At 41.0% G+C, this 16,194-nt stretch overlaps 1 protein-coding gene across 4 annotated transcripts in view; it reads right to left on the minus strand.

Moving 5' to 3' along the window:
- GALNT18 (polypeptide N-acetylgalactosaminyltransferase 18) overlaps positions 1 to 13,832 on the minus strand; it is a 228,079-nt gene extending 214,247 nt beyond the window's left edge. For 2 of the 4 annotated variants that reach the window (XM_017824982.1, XM_017824979.1), the window contains exons 1-2: positions 13,421 to 13,557; positions 12,149 to 12,415 (exon numbers count right to left, since the gene is read on the minus strand). In XM_017824982.1, coding sequence (XP_017680471.1) covers positions 12,149 to 12,383 — 235 coding nt within the window. In that variant the 5' untranslated portion in view covers positions 12,384 to 12,415; positions 13,421 to 13,557. Of the gene's footprint in view, positions 1 to 12,148; positions 12,416 to 12,560; positions 12,783 to 13,420; positions 13,558 to 13,766 lie in introns of those variants that run through there. The other 2 variants (XM_017824981.1, XM_017824980.1) reach the window with 2 other exon arrangements.
- Positions 13,833 to 16,194: the final 2,362 nt, after the last annotated feature.

Below are 16,194 nucleotides of genomic sequence, written 5' to 3' on the forward strand. Positions count from 1 at the left end.
GCGCAGCAGAGGGGACAGAGGAAAAGCATTACCGCTTTTTATACTGTTCTGCACAGATCATTCCTCTCCCTTCCAAGCCCCACAATACCTCAGATGTACGAACTACTGCAGCATGGCAATGACAGCAATTTATGGGAGTCCAGCAGAGATAAGATTTTAGAGTGAGAACTTTGAGTACGTTCATGCTGACTGAGAACTCCATCCAAGGCCCTTCTATTACATTTTTTCTGTGGGAAGAACGTAGTCTAAAAAAAAAAAATAAATAATAATTTAATGTAAGGAAAAACCTCAAGGCAGAACAGCCACTACCAGGACTTCCATGTTCTCGCTTTCAAATAGAGACCTCACACTTCTATTTTAGTAGCAGACAGAGTGTAAATGCACAGTGCCTGCATAGATGACTTTACTACTTAAGGTTTGTCTTAACTGGACAGTTAAAATGATAATCCAGTTGCTGGAGAAGCAAATATCCAGAATTACCTTCCACTGAATCTGTACCAACACACATAGTATCGAGCAACCCTTCTCTGTTCCATCTTTCCCTAGGGCAGCTAATTGACTTTTTTAAGGAAGTGACATGGCATTCTCACCTGGCAAAACCAAGCCAGGCTAAATGTAAAAGTTTTTGTCTTAACCCGTCAAGAAATTTATTCCCTGTGGTTGTTGACCCAACACTTGCAAACATACTGAGAGTTCTTATTCCTGTAAGCATATTCTCAACTTCAGCACAGCCACTGAGACCCCAAAAGCTGCTCACACAAAGGTCTTTGTGTTAAAGTGTAGTCAGAAAGTCACTGGTGAGTATAAGAAGGCATAATTAAAAAAATATCACTCTTCACGCTCACACCAGTTTCACATTTACCACCTCACGATATTGGCAAAACTTGGGGCTTGGGGATTACTCTGTAACCTGCACTTAAATCCACTCAGTCAGTGACTGTGGTCAGTGTAATTCACTGCTGACAGCCACACAGAGGGGACTTTGGGCTGAATGGCTGATTATCCATCAATCCCTGTAAAACAGATACAGGTGGTAAACTCACAGCCACGTGGGACTGTGTTTGTAGTGATACTTTGACACTACATCATCTGGTACCTCTGCTGTTTTGCCACAGTCAACATCTTTCTCTCTCCATAGGGTGAAAATAATATTGGTATTTCACCAAATATTGCAACCTTTTGCCACACTATAAGAGAAGCTTTTCTTTTCCTCTTTGTCTCAGAACACAAATAGAAACAGTCTTTGAAATATATTTAGACTAAACTTTTTATTTTTTTAATGTTAATTTTCAGGAATGTTGCCAATCCATTTTTAGCAGACGATTTGCTATTTAATATCTCTAGGCAAGGCAGAAAAGCTTTAATCAATAGAATCAAAAGCAATGTTGAGAAATTACGTACAATTTCACAAAATCAAAGGCATTTCCTACACATTGTCAAGCAGACAAAAACATATTGACATGTTGTTACTGCAAGGAGATTAGGAATGTTTCCCACATTACAACACTGAATTTCCTTTTATGTGTTTGTCTCCAGGTTTCCCCATAACAAGGAATTTTACTCCATCAAAAATTTAGAAATTCTCCAACAGTAGCTAAATTATGAAGAAAGAGAAACCAGGGTTGAGAGGTTAAAAATCTACCCTGAAGAAAAAGGAGTTACAACATAAAAAGCTTTACCTTTTGCTTATTTCTTCAAATGAGAAATCAATAGTGTGGCTCCCAACCCTTTCCGTGGCCCAGCATTCCACCTGCTCCTGCAGCAGTCAATCATCTGGAAAACAGCCTCCACTAATAAGTGACAAAATGTGCAGGGTTCACTCTGGCCACCAGCTATTACTCAATTACCACAGAGAGCACTAACGACTGCCTGAAAGCCTGATTCTAACACACTTCAGGCAATACTTCTGTCCTTTGCATTTCCAGGCTGCAGGAGCCTGTTCCTGGTGCCACCACACTGAGATGTTATGCAAACACACTCACACTTGCTCTAATCAAACTCTTGCTTCAGCACTTGCATTATCATTTACAAATTCTTCCGTGTCAGTCTACATCAGGGAATGGTAAAGCCCCTTCCCACCTTCAAGACAAGACACAGAGATCCTTAGTTTAACCATTAAAAGCATGTACATACATTTATAGAGTGATATAGAGAGGATATTTTTTATATATTAAATATTTGTATATATATTTACATATCCTTTTTCTTGCAAAATTTTTCTCAGCACTTAAATGAGAGTAGCAGAAGATGCTTTTAAATTATTTTTATGTAAGAAAGACATAAGCTATGTGGAAAACTCACGTGTGTTTATAGAATTGCATTTATATTAAGTACAGCAATAAATCAATGAGATTAAAAAGTTTCTGTACCAAAAGCATTCCTGTTACAACGCCTGGGTTTGGAGAAATGAAAGCTTCAAGTGGGAACAATGTATTCAAACATAAGTCTTTTGTTGTCACTTTGCTACTTCTTTTCCTGGTCTTGCTACTTTCAGTGTCTAAATTCACCAGTCTTCTTGGTGTCATGTACAGCTTTATACATCTCTTTGGAACTTGAGGGAGACTTTTTTTATTGTTGGTTTGTTTGTCTTATATCTAACAGTTTCAAATTAATTTTAAATTCACACAGCTTTTACAACCATGTGAAAATATTAGCTAAACACAAGCTTGAAATATCTAATTCAGTTACATCTAAGTTTAATGATGTCATAATCCTTTATGGCTGACATCATGTTGTAAAGTCACACAGTACTAATTCTACTGCCTCTGGAAAAACAGGATCAAAATAAGAACACACAATAATATTGGAGACCAATGCCAATACAATTTTGGTTCCGGGACCAGTATCTTGCTTGTGATATTCTGATTGTATGCAAGCAAAATATTTTTTACTTCATTAAAAACACCACACATGTTTTAGAAGATCCATATAAACTAAGTCAAATAGATTTAAGTCTTCAATTTCTGAATACTTGAGTTGGTTTTAATTAGCAAGCAAATATTTGTAGTAATTTACTAGATGTTAAACTGGATTTGAGAGTGACAAGAAAGCAAAAAAGGCTTTCAGGAGAGAATCAAAAATGGTGCATCACTTTTTTCCACTCCATGGAAATTCAATAGCACCAGTTTCAATTACACTAGTGGAAACTCCATAGTTTCCACTCAATAACTGCAGTTTCATATTAACTAAGAAAGGATAAAACATTCAGGTATTCTTGGGCAGCCTGTAGTTTTTCCTATACTTTTCTCCTTCCTGACCCTCCTCGTCCTCCAAACTGTTACACATGAAGTGAGTGTGTCTTCTAATCAGAAATTCCATAGAAATTACGACATACTACTCCCACACCCTTTGCTTGAGCAACTTAAAATATTCCTGTTAGCCCGAGGAGCAGAGGCAAAGGCTGGCATCACGTAATCATTCAACATACAGCTGGTAAAATTACAAATACCTCACAGAAAGGCAAATATATAGAACAAAGTTATTTTAAAATCTATTCTGTGCTCTGTTCTGCAAGCCCTATTTATTCTGTGCACAGAGAAATCCCAAAAGGCATTTTCTCCAACCATAACTTCATTGCAATGATAATCCTGTAATGGATGAGTACAGACTCACTGAGTCTGCTGGGCTTGAAAAGTTTCTGTGAGTTTTTCTTTTACCTACAGCATGCCAAACCTTCTTGCAAAGCCTCTGGCAAGTCATGGCTTGATGCAGAAAGGAAAGCTTCAAAGGAATTTGAATCCACCATGAAAGCAGGGACAGGTAATTCTCTGCATTAGTTGGATGATTCATGAAAGATATCTTTAGCTAGATCCAGATTACTTATGGGCAAGTAACACAGTCTAAAAATCTATATTATCTCCCTAAAATGAAGACTGGAATGATCATTTATCTATGAAGAAAAAAAAAACAACAGAAATACTATCTTTTTCTTATACTCTTCAGAAAGCTGCTTATAGAAATCCTATTGTCTCAGAGATCACCTCTGACAGCTCTAATAAAAGGAAAATTCAAACATTCACATTTAAAATACATTTAAAATTGATTTAGGAGATAGGAAACGTCAAAACCAAAACTACAATAGGATTTCCATACCACCACTGACTCGATTCTCCTGACACAAGGTCACCGAGCTCACGAATTTTCAAGGCACAAGCAGAGAATTGGGCAATTATGTGGTATTTAAGATGTGCCAGTTACAACATGCATGTTGGGAGAGGTATCTGATCTGTTCTTTCAGGGCTCGTGTCAGTCTCAAATTTGTGTCAGTGGGGTCTGACAAGATCTACGGTAGGAGAGCAGATGTGGCTACTGCACCACTCTGCACCATTTGGCTGCTGCGGGATTCACACGCTCTCTGGGCTGTTACTAACAGGAGGAAAGACCTTCTGTCTGATTCATCTGAGCAGCTCCAGCAGTGAGTCAAACCTGCCACCAACAGTCTGTATAAATTTGGCCATGTCAATTCTCTATATCCCTCTCCTCTGCCCAGCTCCCGCAGACCTTATTCACAAAAGAGCTCCGAGTCAAGGGTTCCACTACACATTTGTATGGCACTGGTCACAAGACAGCTGGGATTTCAGCTACCTGCCACAGTGGTGCTGTCAGAGAAATACTGAATTTTAAAAATCATCCAGTTTAAGTAGTGAATATAAGTAAGAATCCATCACAGACTTGAGAAGACACATTCTGGCATTTTAAAGGCAGAGCACTTCAAGGTAGCAACTTGGACCCTCCATCTTCATGTTCTAAAAAAAGAAATTAGAATATCCTCATTTGCTAATTTTCAAAGCCAAGTAAAGGAGATGCTGGAGAGCTGTAATAATTACCATCAGGGCTTCAGCTCCTAAACTTTTCTGCCTTTCCCTCAGGAAACTCAGGATAACATGCTAAAAATAGCGCCTTGGTTACAAAACACCAGTTGAGCAGAGCAAATTTATGGAGAAAACAGAAACGATGTTGTTGCACAGAGAACACGTGCACTGCACAACTGTAGTAAGGATAGATTTAGGTAGAGGTAACAGCAGCATGAAGTCAGAGCATTAAGGTTCAGGTACCTGAGAATTTCAGCGTCTATTTAGTGTATCTGTCCACACTGTCCCACCAAACAGCCTCTTACTGAGCTGTTCATTAAGTTCCTAAAATTAAGGAGCCCAGAACTTTCTAAAGAGGCTAGACTGGAAGGCCAAGGGCTGCACAGAAAGATACCTCCACAGAGGATGGGAGTGCCATTGGACTTTGACCATCATATGGCTCGTGGAACAAAATAAGGAAGATTAGAAGACATTTTTAAATTAAAAAAAAAAAAAAGGAAAAAAAGAAAAAAAAAGAAGAATTAAAAGGAAAATAACACGGCAGACAAATGAAAAAGGATTCATTTCAGAGGAGGTACAACACAATATATGGTTAGATTTCACTTTCACATTAGACAGACATTTTATATCATTAACTGTGGACCAGTAAATTCCTTCAGTAATTGTCAGTATCTGCTCTGGACTCAAGAACAATCCCAGGACTCCACAGCACACTGTACTGAGCCCAGTCTCTGATCTCCAGGCCAGGCATGGCTAATGACAGTCTTATGGCTGTAAAAATGGGGACAGCCATTAGCCAGCTAAAGAGGATTCATGTCCCATTGTGTCCCTTGCCACATTCCATATATTAACAGCTCATGATCAGGTTCCTGGGCTGTTCTAATGACAACCAAGGATTCCCCAGCATCCTCAGGAGGCAGCTAAGCCATTTTCACAACTGCCATTGCCAAATATTTGCTTTGTTAAACCAGTGTAGATTTTCTTTACACATAACGCCTCTAACATTCAGGTGGATAATATCATCTTATCCCATCATACCTCAGCTTATGCATGCATCCACAGCATAATGCTGATGAGACCTTTCTATTGAACACAGAATTAGAGTCAACTGCTTCAGGAGCTTGTCACAGGCAAGGGAGCAATGTCTGGTAGAGACAGGAGACAACTTCAACCTTTCAGTGGTAAACAAGTGGTTGCAGTCTCTTTCTACAATATAGCAGTAAGTCTGAACTTGCAGGTCCAGTTTTGCATTTTAGGCCCTGAGAGAAGTCACACCTGCTGCTCTCCCTGCCTGCCCTTGCACGCACAACAGTTAATTGTCAGACCACAATCAACCCCAGGCCATGCTACACCCAAGTCAAAGATTTGACTCCTGAGGCTGATATTGCCATCAGAGAGCATGACACCAGGACCAAGCTGATCTCACACATTATACACAATTCCCACCAGCTATGCACAGGGCTTGCTTTGTGTTACTTTTCACATGTATTTATCTATATTTTGGTCATGTAGATAAAATCACTTGTTAGTACTAAAATGGGCATAACAAGGTAACAGAAAGTCACAAGAGCTCAGCTGGAATCTCTGCATGGCTTCAGGCTCCTTGTGCCAACCTGAGCAACGTTCTCCAAAGTGACACCCAGGCCAGCACAAATGAATTACTGAGCTGAGTCCAGAACCTTAAGCAGAGCAGCACTGCCCATCCCTGCACAGCCTCTACTTCACCTGCTCACAGACTGCAGCACACACCCTTTCCACTGAAGCTGTGCCATTATGCAGAGATAACAAACGTCAACAGAAATGAACTTTTCCAGAGAAAAGGCAAAGTTTTCTAGCTTAGCAATAAGAGAACTTGTGGAGGGCATGGAAGTCTGAGCTTCCAGCCTCTGCTCCTGATTAATTTTTTAAATTTGGGTTGAAGACTTTCATGTGAACTACAAAAAATGTCTTGATTGAAGGAAACAGAACACAGATCAATCCCCTTCCTAACTATAAAGCTACTATTCACTGTGACTTTTTAGCCAAATAAAACTTTTCCTGTTCCTGTCAAAAGAAAAGATCTCAAATAAACCTGTCATGCCATTCCCATTGTATACACCTGAGGAATTAATAGAGCAATCTCGCTGACAATCAGGAAAAAACAACAACAACAACAACTCATTCTGAAAAAAAACCCAACTTTAATCACTAAAAGAATCATTCAATATCCAGAAACAAAATATAGTTACCATAATATGGCCAAACTACCACTCCTCAGTTTTGGCCACTGCATCCTAACCCTAGTAACATAAATCCTCAGTGGAAGAACCATCAAAAAGGCAATTAGAAGAGAACTAAAGATATTAAAAACACGTAAAAGTTAACTTTCATAATTGTAATGATCAAGTTGTAGTCAACATAATCAACAACATTAAGTTTTTAGTAGATGGTCCTTGAAATACCTGTACCTCCAGCACTACTTGAAAATTTACAGCTGAAATCACTATATTAAGGGGGGTTTTTTTGTGCATCCATTCCTAAGCATGGAAAAACATGAAAGTTAAATTCAAATTAATCTGCACCGACATGCAGCAATCTAGAATGACTTGAGAAGTCACAGCCTAAAGAGAAAATATAATGGGATTAATCCTGAATGTCTTACATGTGCAAGTAGTTGCTTCTCTTGCAATTAGTTACATTGGGAGAGCAGGTCTCTCTGCTTGTACAGAGATGGGGAATGTAGAACCCTCTGTTGTGGAGCAAGAGCTGTGTGTTCTCAGGGCTGCTGTCTTGTGCTCCTTCCTTTCTCAGCAGAATAAATACACTGCAGCAAGTGATAAACATTCCTAATTGCTTTTGAGCTTGAGGGAAATAAACCGGGGGGATTTAACAATTAATTATTCCCGAAAGGAAAGTACCACAAGAGCAAGAGTCATTGTGGAGTGGCCATTTCAGTCCTGGTGAGCTGACTTTATGGAACCCAGCACAAGCGAGGCACAGCAAAAGACATTCTTCTTTGTGTTTGAGATCAAGAACTAAAAGGTAAGTAACAAACACAGAATTTACTTACCCAAACCTTTACATGGCTAAAATTTTTAAACCTAGAATTTACATTGCTATATTCTTAAAATCTTTCCATGGCTAAAATTAAGAATGTGGATTGACTTAGTTCCCAAACCCAAAATATGCAATTGCTGAAAAGAAATCATTTCACCCTAACACCTGTCCAAGATGCAGGGAATGAATGAATCACACACTGGAGGTCTCTCCCTCCCCCAGTTGACCAGAGGGTGATCAGATATGCAACCGTGGGATACCTAATATTAGCTCAAGTAAATCCACAGAGTAAATCATTCTAAGCAGCAGGTTGAGAAATAACACATACTACTGCTTTCTCACAAATTTTCCCAAATAAGTCCACACAGTGCCTGATATTTCATTGATGAAAACAGCATTGATGAAACAGCAGCTTGCAAAGATGAAGGACCAAAGTCCTAGTACAACACAGATATCTTTGTAACCATCCATTGATCCTAAATAAGAATTCAGCTGGTCCAGAAATGAACTGTGTGTTACAACTTTAACTTAGATCTACTCCGTGTCTTAACTGCATGTAATTTAATAATTCTGTTAGGTCCAAAGGAGGTGGGGGTGAGGGTGTGAATAAGAATGGGGAGGGCGAAGAAGCAAACTCACTTCACAGACTTCCCAGTCCACAATCTTTCAAAATAATGTCGAAATTGAAATATCATCTGATTAAAACTAGGGAGGCTGAAAAATACCGCAATGACATTGCATAACAAGACAGACAGGAGGGCGTGAATGAGGTGTTTTAAGTGATAACAGCTTAACTGCAGTTTAGCTTTTCAAGGAAAAAGCTCAACTCGCCACCTATGATGGCCTAAAGCGAGGCTGCAGAAAACAGCAAGTTTCTCCCTTCTTGCAACTGTTTGTCACTTCCTTGCTGTTACAAACTAAGTATCAGACTAAGGGCAGCCTGCTCCCTCATCTGAGTTCCAACTGTCCATACGATTTAGGGCAAGTTTTTGGTGACAGAGCCAATGCATGATGCATTATGAAGATGAACGATGTGTTGTGATCTGTTTGAAGCACTCTTGTACTGATTTTAAAAACATGAGAGTGTTTGGAGTTTTTTGAACCAGTATGTTCCCTGTGAACTCAACAGAACATAGTTTTTTTCAAACGAAATTGAGAAAAACTGATTTCAAATCCTAGGTGTGAACCACAGATATTTAATTTAACACTCATTAACCCTAAAGTATACTTTCTGGAAATAAAGCTCAATGGTACTAGATAATTCTTGCACCACACACCTTTGTTAGGCCTGAAAAGGACTGCATTTTGCATAAAGCTATCCATCTGGTCTTTCACTCAGTTTCTTTCACACACAATTAATCTCAAAAAATACACCATCTTGTTTGCAAACTCAAAAGCAAGTGGAAACCAAAAGTTTCTGTCAGTGGGCTGCCTGCTAGCATAAAGCATATGCTTCCTACTAAAGATTTGGGGCAAGAGGGAGGAGAATCTTCTTCATATTCTCTGGGGAGCACTCAGATGTAATTAACACCACAATCACCACAACACACTGCCACAGAAAAGCATGCAGGTCGTCATCACTGTAAAAAGGTAAAGTCACTTGACCAAAACCATCTTGTGAGCCGTGTCCTGCCAAGAGCCAAAAATTCATGATTCCCAGGCTTCAGCTGAAGGTCCAGCATCATGCTCCAGCTCCACAAGATACTTCTTTCTGTGGTCCCTCCTGCTCAGCTAGACTGCAGTGCTGCCAATCCCTCCCCAAGCTGCCTACCCCAGGAGTCAGTATATGGGTGCACGACCCTGGAAATTTCTTTTCAGTCTGACACTTTTCTTGCCATGAAAATGGTTTTCTGTAAAAATACATACTTTTAGAAAGCGTTTTAAACGAAGGCATGTCTTACTCCTTCTCCTCTCAGGACACTTGATGAAACGTTTAAAGACTGCAATTTATATGCTAAAGGAATTCCCAGATGGCATCTAATCAAACAATTCAATCAGAAAACAAATTAAAATGAAATATTAGCGTAACCCCATGTGTAAAATGCAGCAGTTAAATCTCTCTGGTATTTTCAGGATATCCTTTGGAATGTAATTCCATTACCCGTGCTAATTTCATGCCTGTTCAGCATTGCAGAACATCTGAGCTATTGAGACCTCTCTCCAACAGAAAAAAAAAAAGAAGTAGTCCAAGGAAAAGTTTAATAGCAAACTACAGATAACCCTTATAACCTTGCCAAGAACCATTACAGCAGTTTGTTCACCCAATTTATGGCACCAAATCTCGAACTTATAACTTCTTAAAGCTGACCTTCAAGCTCATCCTAAAACTGGCTAAACCTAGGATATTTCTTCCAGTAATTTCAGTGAGTTTTGCACAATGATCCAGAATTCACAGCATCTCATACTGCTAAGCAAAATCTGATTAAAATAACATCCTGTTCTGCAGTATCTGCCGCAGGAATTCCTTGAGAACTCCAGTTGTCATGATTTCTAAAATAAAGTAGAGAAAATCCAGTCCGGGATACTGATCTGTGATTTTTATTTTATTTATTTATCTTAAAGAGTGATTTCAATAAGTTAGGAGAAGTTTGTAAAGTTTATTTTTACCCCTAATATTTTAGTATCTATTACCAAACTGTTCACTTAATTAATTTTAAAAGATCCTCTTCAAGTTTCAAAGAAACATTATTCGAGGGAAATACCTTCTGGCTTAATTCATGCTATATTCTCCCCTGATTTAAGTATACCTTTTCCCTATCACTCTGAGAAGAACTATTGACCAAAGGCCAATATGGACATTGCTAGTTTCCTTGAAAATAAATAAGGATATTTGAGTTTCACGTCAACAAACCTGAAGGAGTTAGTTATGCTCCAGCCTCATAATGAAAGTCAACTAATGTTGTATATCTAACCAGAGCCTTTTGAAAAATCCCTGCCTTCATACATGCTTCCACAGTGCACTCCACTGGCACACAGACAAGAATACATTTCCTTTTAAAAATCCATTTCAGGAATCGAGAAAAACTTAAGGTCTGCATGAGAGAGCTTTAAACTTGCAGGAGCTGCTATAACCCGTTCTCCAGAAGAAATTTACTCATTTAAGCAACATGACAAGACTATCTGAGGAATGAAGGCATATACAAAAGTAATGGTGCTATGTCATATTTAAAAACACATTACTACAAGTCACAGAAAAGTAGCTGGGCTTTAATAGTGCTACAAAGTTATGTATATTGACAAGTGGGGAAGTCCAAGTCTTATGGGAATTGCCACTCTGCTTGCTCCACCTTATTCCCACAAGACCAGTTGGCCAAAGCTGCTGGAAGCGAGTGAGATTTTTTGCACTGGTGACAGATATCCTTCACCACATGGTCTGCTCTCCCTTTTCAGATTTAGGAGAGACTACAATTGGGATTTGAACATTCACTGGAGGTTATGCAGAAGCAGAGAAAGATGGTCCCTCTAGATTTTGCAAGGGCCCTCACCTATCCACACCTTCAGCCTCCTTCCTATCCAACCCACTTAGCAGGCTGAGAGAATGATGCCATGCAGATGATGAAAATATCAAGGAAGGCACTAAAGATAACCCAGTAAAGCAAAAGTCATATAAAATCCCAAACTCCTAGGAAACAGTCATATTCTCCCCCTCTCCTTGCCCACTCAGCCCTTCTCCCAGAGCACCCATTAAAAGGAGATCAAATTAAAAGGCATTACACAATGAGAGATTGCCCCAGTTATAATCCCAAGAGGCTCCCAGTACTACACCAGCGCTGAGGGAAAACCTTCATCACACCCAGATGCACACAGACTCAACACGGATTAGCAGAGTCAGGCTTAAAGGGGGAGGAGAACAAGAATTCCAGTAGCAGCAACCCATTTCTAAAAAGCAAAATAATAAATAAAGAAAAAATGAATTAAAATTACGATAACAGCAAGATGGGAAGTGGGTCTTGGGCGCTTGGACCCCCTACTTTAGCAAGACACAGGCAGGCAGGGAGCCGAGGTTTATTCCAGCGCCAGGCCGAGCCCAGCGCCCGGGGCCGAGCCCCCGCAGCCCCTCTCGCCCCGGCAGGAGGGAGGGGAGTGGGGCAGGTCCCCCCCCCGCCCCCGCCGCTCCTCCGGCCGGGCTCCGCCGGGGATCCCACACGCTCCGCAGGCTCCGGCTCTTCCGGGCTGGGGATGGCTCTGCCGATCGCGACAGGGATGTCACACGCACACACAGCGAACGCGGCGGGAGGGGATGGAGGCTGCACTCGGCAAGCGAGGGGAGGGAGGGAGAGCAAGCGGGGGTAAGGTGGTACCTTGGATGTGCTGCTTGATGACATTTTCCAAATGGTCCAGCCTTTCTATAATCCTTAAAGTGTCCCCTTTGTCTTCCTCTAACTTTTTTTCTGAGATCGGCTCCTGCACTTTCACATAAACACTGGCAATGTAGTTGGTGACCCAGCCCACGTACAGCAGGCAGACGATGTTAGTCATTCCACTCAAAATCACGCAAGTGGACACTAAAGTTTTGGTTTTCCTGGTGCACACCATCCTGAGATCCCTCCATATAGCTCCAAAAAATCCTGCGATCCAAAAAAGAAAAATAAACTGCGATGAAAATAAATCCTTTTCCCCCCTCTCCCCGAAACGGAGACCACTCAAAAGTCAGTAAATTTCCATGCAAGAAAAGTTCTCCAATCCACAGAATAAAAAATACTTGTCGCCTACCGAGAAGGAGAGGTGGGGGCGGGGAGGGCTGACAATTAGAATCCCGGGTTTGAGTACATTAGAATAGCTGAAACTTTGCGATGGCAGTGCCGACAGCAGACAGCGAGGCGTGCCAGCCGCCCGGCTGCCCGCTGCCTTCAGGCACCGCCTCCCACCCCGGGCATCACGGACGCCGGCAGCCCAGTGCCCGAGCGTGGAAAACTTTGTTCCCTCCGACGCCGCTTCCCATCGCAACCGGCCGCGGCTCCAGACTCAGCCCTCGGGAGCAGCCGGGGGAGCGGGGCTCGCTCGGCCGCCGACTGACAGCTCCCCGCTCCAATGGGGAGCGGCTCTGGCGCGGGGGATGCGGGGCGGGCGCGGGGCGGGGATGCGGCGGGACCCACCTGCTCCTCGCACACACACGGAGGGGCGGCGGGGCCCCTCCTTCCCTCCCTGCCGTTCCTGCGAAGAATTCCCGGCGTAGAGAGGCAGAAGCAGCAGCCGCCGCTCGCTGCGAGGCGGACGCTGTGCGGCTCGGTCGGGAGAGCTGCGGCGGTGCTGGGATGGAATGGCTGGGATGGAATGGATGCACGGTCACGCCGAGAGTCGTCCATTTGCCTCAGGGGTGAAACCGGAGACGCGCCTTGGGCTCACCGGAGCTCGCGGTTCCCAGTGCCCACCCACCACCGCGATGTGTTTGTCGTTCAGCCCCTTTGCGAGCCCGCTCCCCGGGGAGGTTGTATCGGTAACACCTAATTGTTGCTCTCACCCACACCGGCGTACACCCATCCACCGCCGCCCCCGCCCTGTATCCACGGGGATACACTATCAGAGTACATCCAGAATTAGCTTCAGTATCAGGGGCAGTATCAGTAACTCACATTTTAGTTCAGCATATCCATGCTGCTTTCTTCTCTTCACCTTTTACATTACTTTTGGAAACACGCTAAAAAGGCAAATTACTCTCAGTACGAAATCCCACTGATTTGAGAGAGGCATAGATGAATCTCTTCCATCCCTGAAAAAAAAAAAAAAAAAAAAAAAAAAAAAAAAAAAAAAAAAAAAAAAAAAAAAAAAAAAACAACAAAAAAGGAGGGGGGGACTTTTGTACTAAATGACATCGTTTTCTTTCAATAGTCCCAAGACAGAAATGTAAACAGCATGACCAGTATTAGAAACAACGAGGCACCTGCTAATTAACATACTAACATAATTTTAAATACTTACCCACTGAAAGCACGAGTATCAAATGCTGTGGATCATACTGTGCAGCCACCCTCCCACAAATGATCACACTGCCAGGGTTACCCCGTGTCCAGAAAGCACAGCAGGTACCAGGAATTACTACTCTGAAGCATAAATGTGAGCATTCAAACCCTGCAATACATTGCAGGGTACAACATACATTGCAATATCTTCAGAGAAGTGAAAGTAGACGGTTTGTCTTAGTGTTTGGGGTTGTTATTTTTAAATTAATTACAAGCAAACCCCCGTATTCAAGACAGAAGGCAGGCAACTATCCTGCCAAAAGCAGGATGGCTTCTTCCTTTCCATCAGTTGGTACTTCATAGAAACAGTAAAAACTATGAACACTCAGACACATACAAACCAGCAGCAATAGAAGCTGCAGTAAACTCTGCCAACAAAGCTGAAAAAACAAACTGCCTTCTCAGTCTTCTGAGCCTCTCTGAAAACTAGCAGAAATTTTGGCCAATTTAAAAGTACTCCTCCAGTGGCAACACCGAAGAAGGTGAGCCCAAGAGAACTCCCCTGGAAATTCGACTGTATAACACAAGGTATTTGAATGGGAAAAACATTTACATTTTAAGAAAACATATTTTTAGTAATGCAAGGAAGTTTGCTAGAAAAACCAGTCAATGAACAAGTACAAGCTTTGTTTAAGACAGAACAGTGACAGAATATACTAGTACAGCTCCATCACATAAGTCTGTTTTCCCACTTGGCCTGCAATGAATGTTTGTCTACAGCATCATTTATTTCCCTATTTCCTATCTTTGTGCTTCAGTGTTACAGCTTTGCATCTGATAGCAACCAACAGCAGGAAGTGCTATTGCTGGTGCCTTTAATAACAGTGCGACCTAGACTTGCTTTAATCTTTGTAGACTCTGCCTGCAGTCACAAAATACAAATTCTTCAGCCCTGGTAATTCAGGCAGAACCCAGTACTTAGCCTTGGATTTCTCAATTTAAAGGAAAACTTATCTGAAATCAATCCAGGTAAGGGATGAGTAAGAAGCATTAAGTCATATTTAGCATGGAAGTTTATAAGGTACTAACAGACAACTGACTGCTTTTACAAACAAATATGAACAGTACTTGTAACTAATGATTGTCAGCACATCCATAAGTGACATAAGGGTTTGGAAAAAGATGGATAATGTGTCTCATAGGCCTAATGGGTTGCTTATAACAGCATATAATTGATTAACCTTTTATTACAGTAATATTACAGTAACTATTAATAGTTCATTAGCCCTTTGTTCCCATTTTCTGATCATGTTTAAAATATATTTTCATTTATAACCACATTCTCCTACCACCAAATCTGCACTCCTCAAAGGCAGAACAGCAATTCCCTGTCTCCTCACTTGAGCCTTGATTTTACTGAAGTAAGTGCTAAAACTCCGTTTGACTTCACAGCAAAACCTCCACATCCTTTGATACACAAAAAAATACGCTTGCTTTCATGTCTCTCATAATATTCTGGACAGGTCTCTTTAGAAGTCTTCTTTTATGAGTTTATAGAAAGTTGGAGGTATCCAAGTGTGTGCCTTTTAGAAATTGGTTGGTCTTGTCATTTTGATTTATTGTATAGTACTACAATGCAGATGAGACCCCTCTGTGCAAGGTATTATACAAACACATAAGCAGTCCAGTTTTATAATTTAAAAGGGAACAAAACCAGGAGAAGGAACAATAGGAAAATAGAAATGCTACCAGCCTCACGTTATAGTCAGGGAGAAAATTGGGTGATAAAACCCCTAATTGGTTCTCTTTTGAACATTTAAATTATAGGGGAGCACAAGGTCTATGAAATTTGTTCTCTTAAATCACAGTGGTGTTTTTGAGAGTTCTACTTCAGGTGTTTAAGCTTGAGGCAGTACAATCTACTGTGCAGGTCATTAAACTGGGTGTCTTGATTTTATCCTTGTCCTGATACTGCTCTGCTGTCATGCTACGCAAATTATTTCACTTCTGTTTCACAGAGTTATTTCACATTTCTTAAAGTGTGTATGTATAACAGGGTTTAATATGCCCACAACTACACTGAAGATATCATTTCAAACAGTGCTGGGTAAATATTAACCTCATAACCTAGTAAATAATGCAAGGTAAGTGGTGGCTGTAAAGCGTTCTATAAGCAATTCAATTAATATTTCTTACCTATCATTACAGTTCAGGGAAGAGAAACATTTAAGAACTACATTTTTATTGGTGAATTTTGATGCAGGTTAAAACCTGTAAGAGGGTCCTTGAAGAAAACTATAGTGAAACATCAGAATCAACAATACTTACATCCCATCTTACAGGTTTCTTACACCTTGTTAGAAATCAATGGAAAAGCTTAACTTTTTAACTTTATTTTTATCACCTTCTATTCAGATTCTTAGCTGAAATCCTATTAGTTTGTGGAG

This window comes from Lepidothrix coronata, unplaced genomic scaffold (assembly GCF_001604755.1).
Source record: "Lepidothrix coronata isolate B3197 unplaced genomic scaffold, Lepidothrix_coronata-1.0 Scaffold115, whole genome shotgun sequence".
NCBI lineage: Eukaryota > Metazoa > Chordata > Aves > Passeriformes > Pipridae > Lepidothrix > Lepidothrix coronata.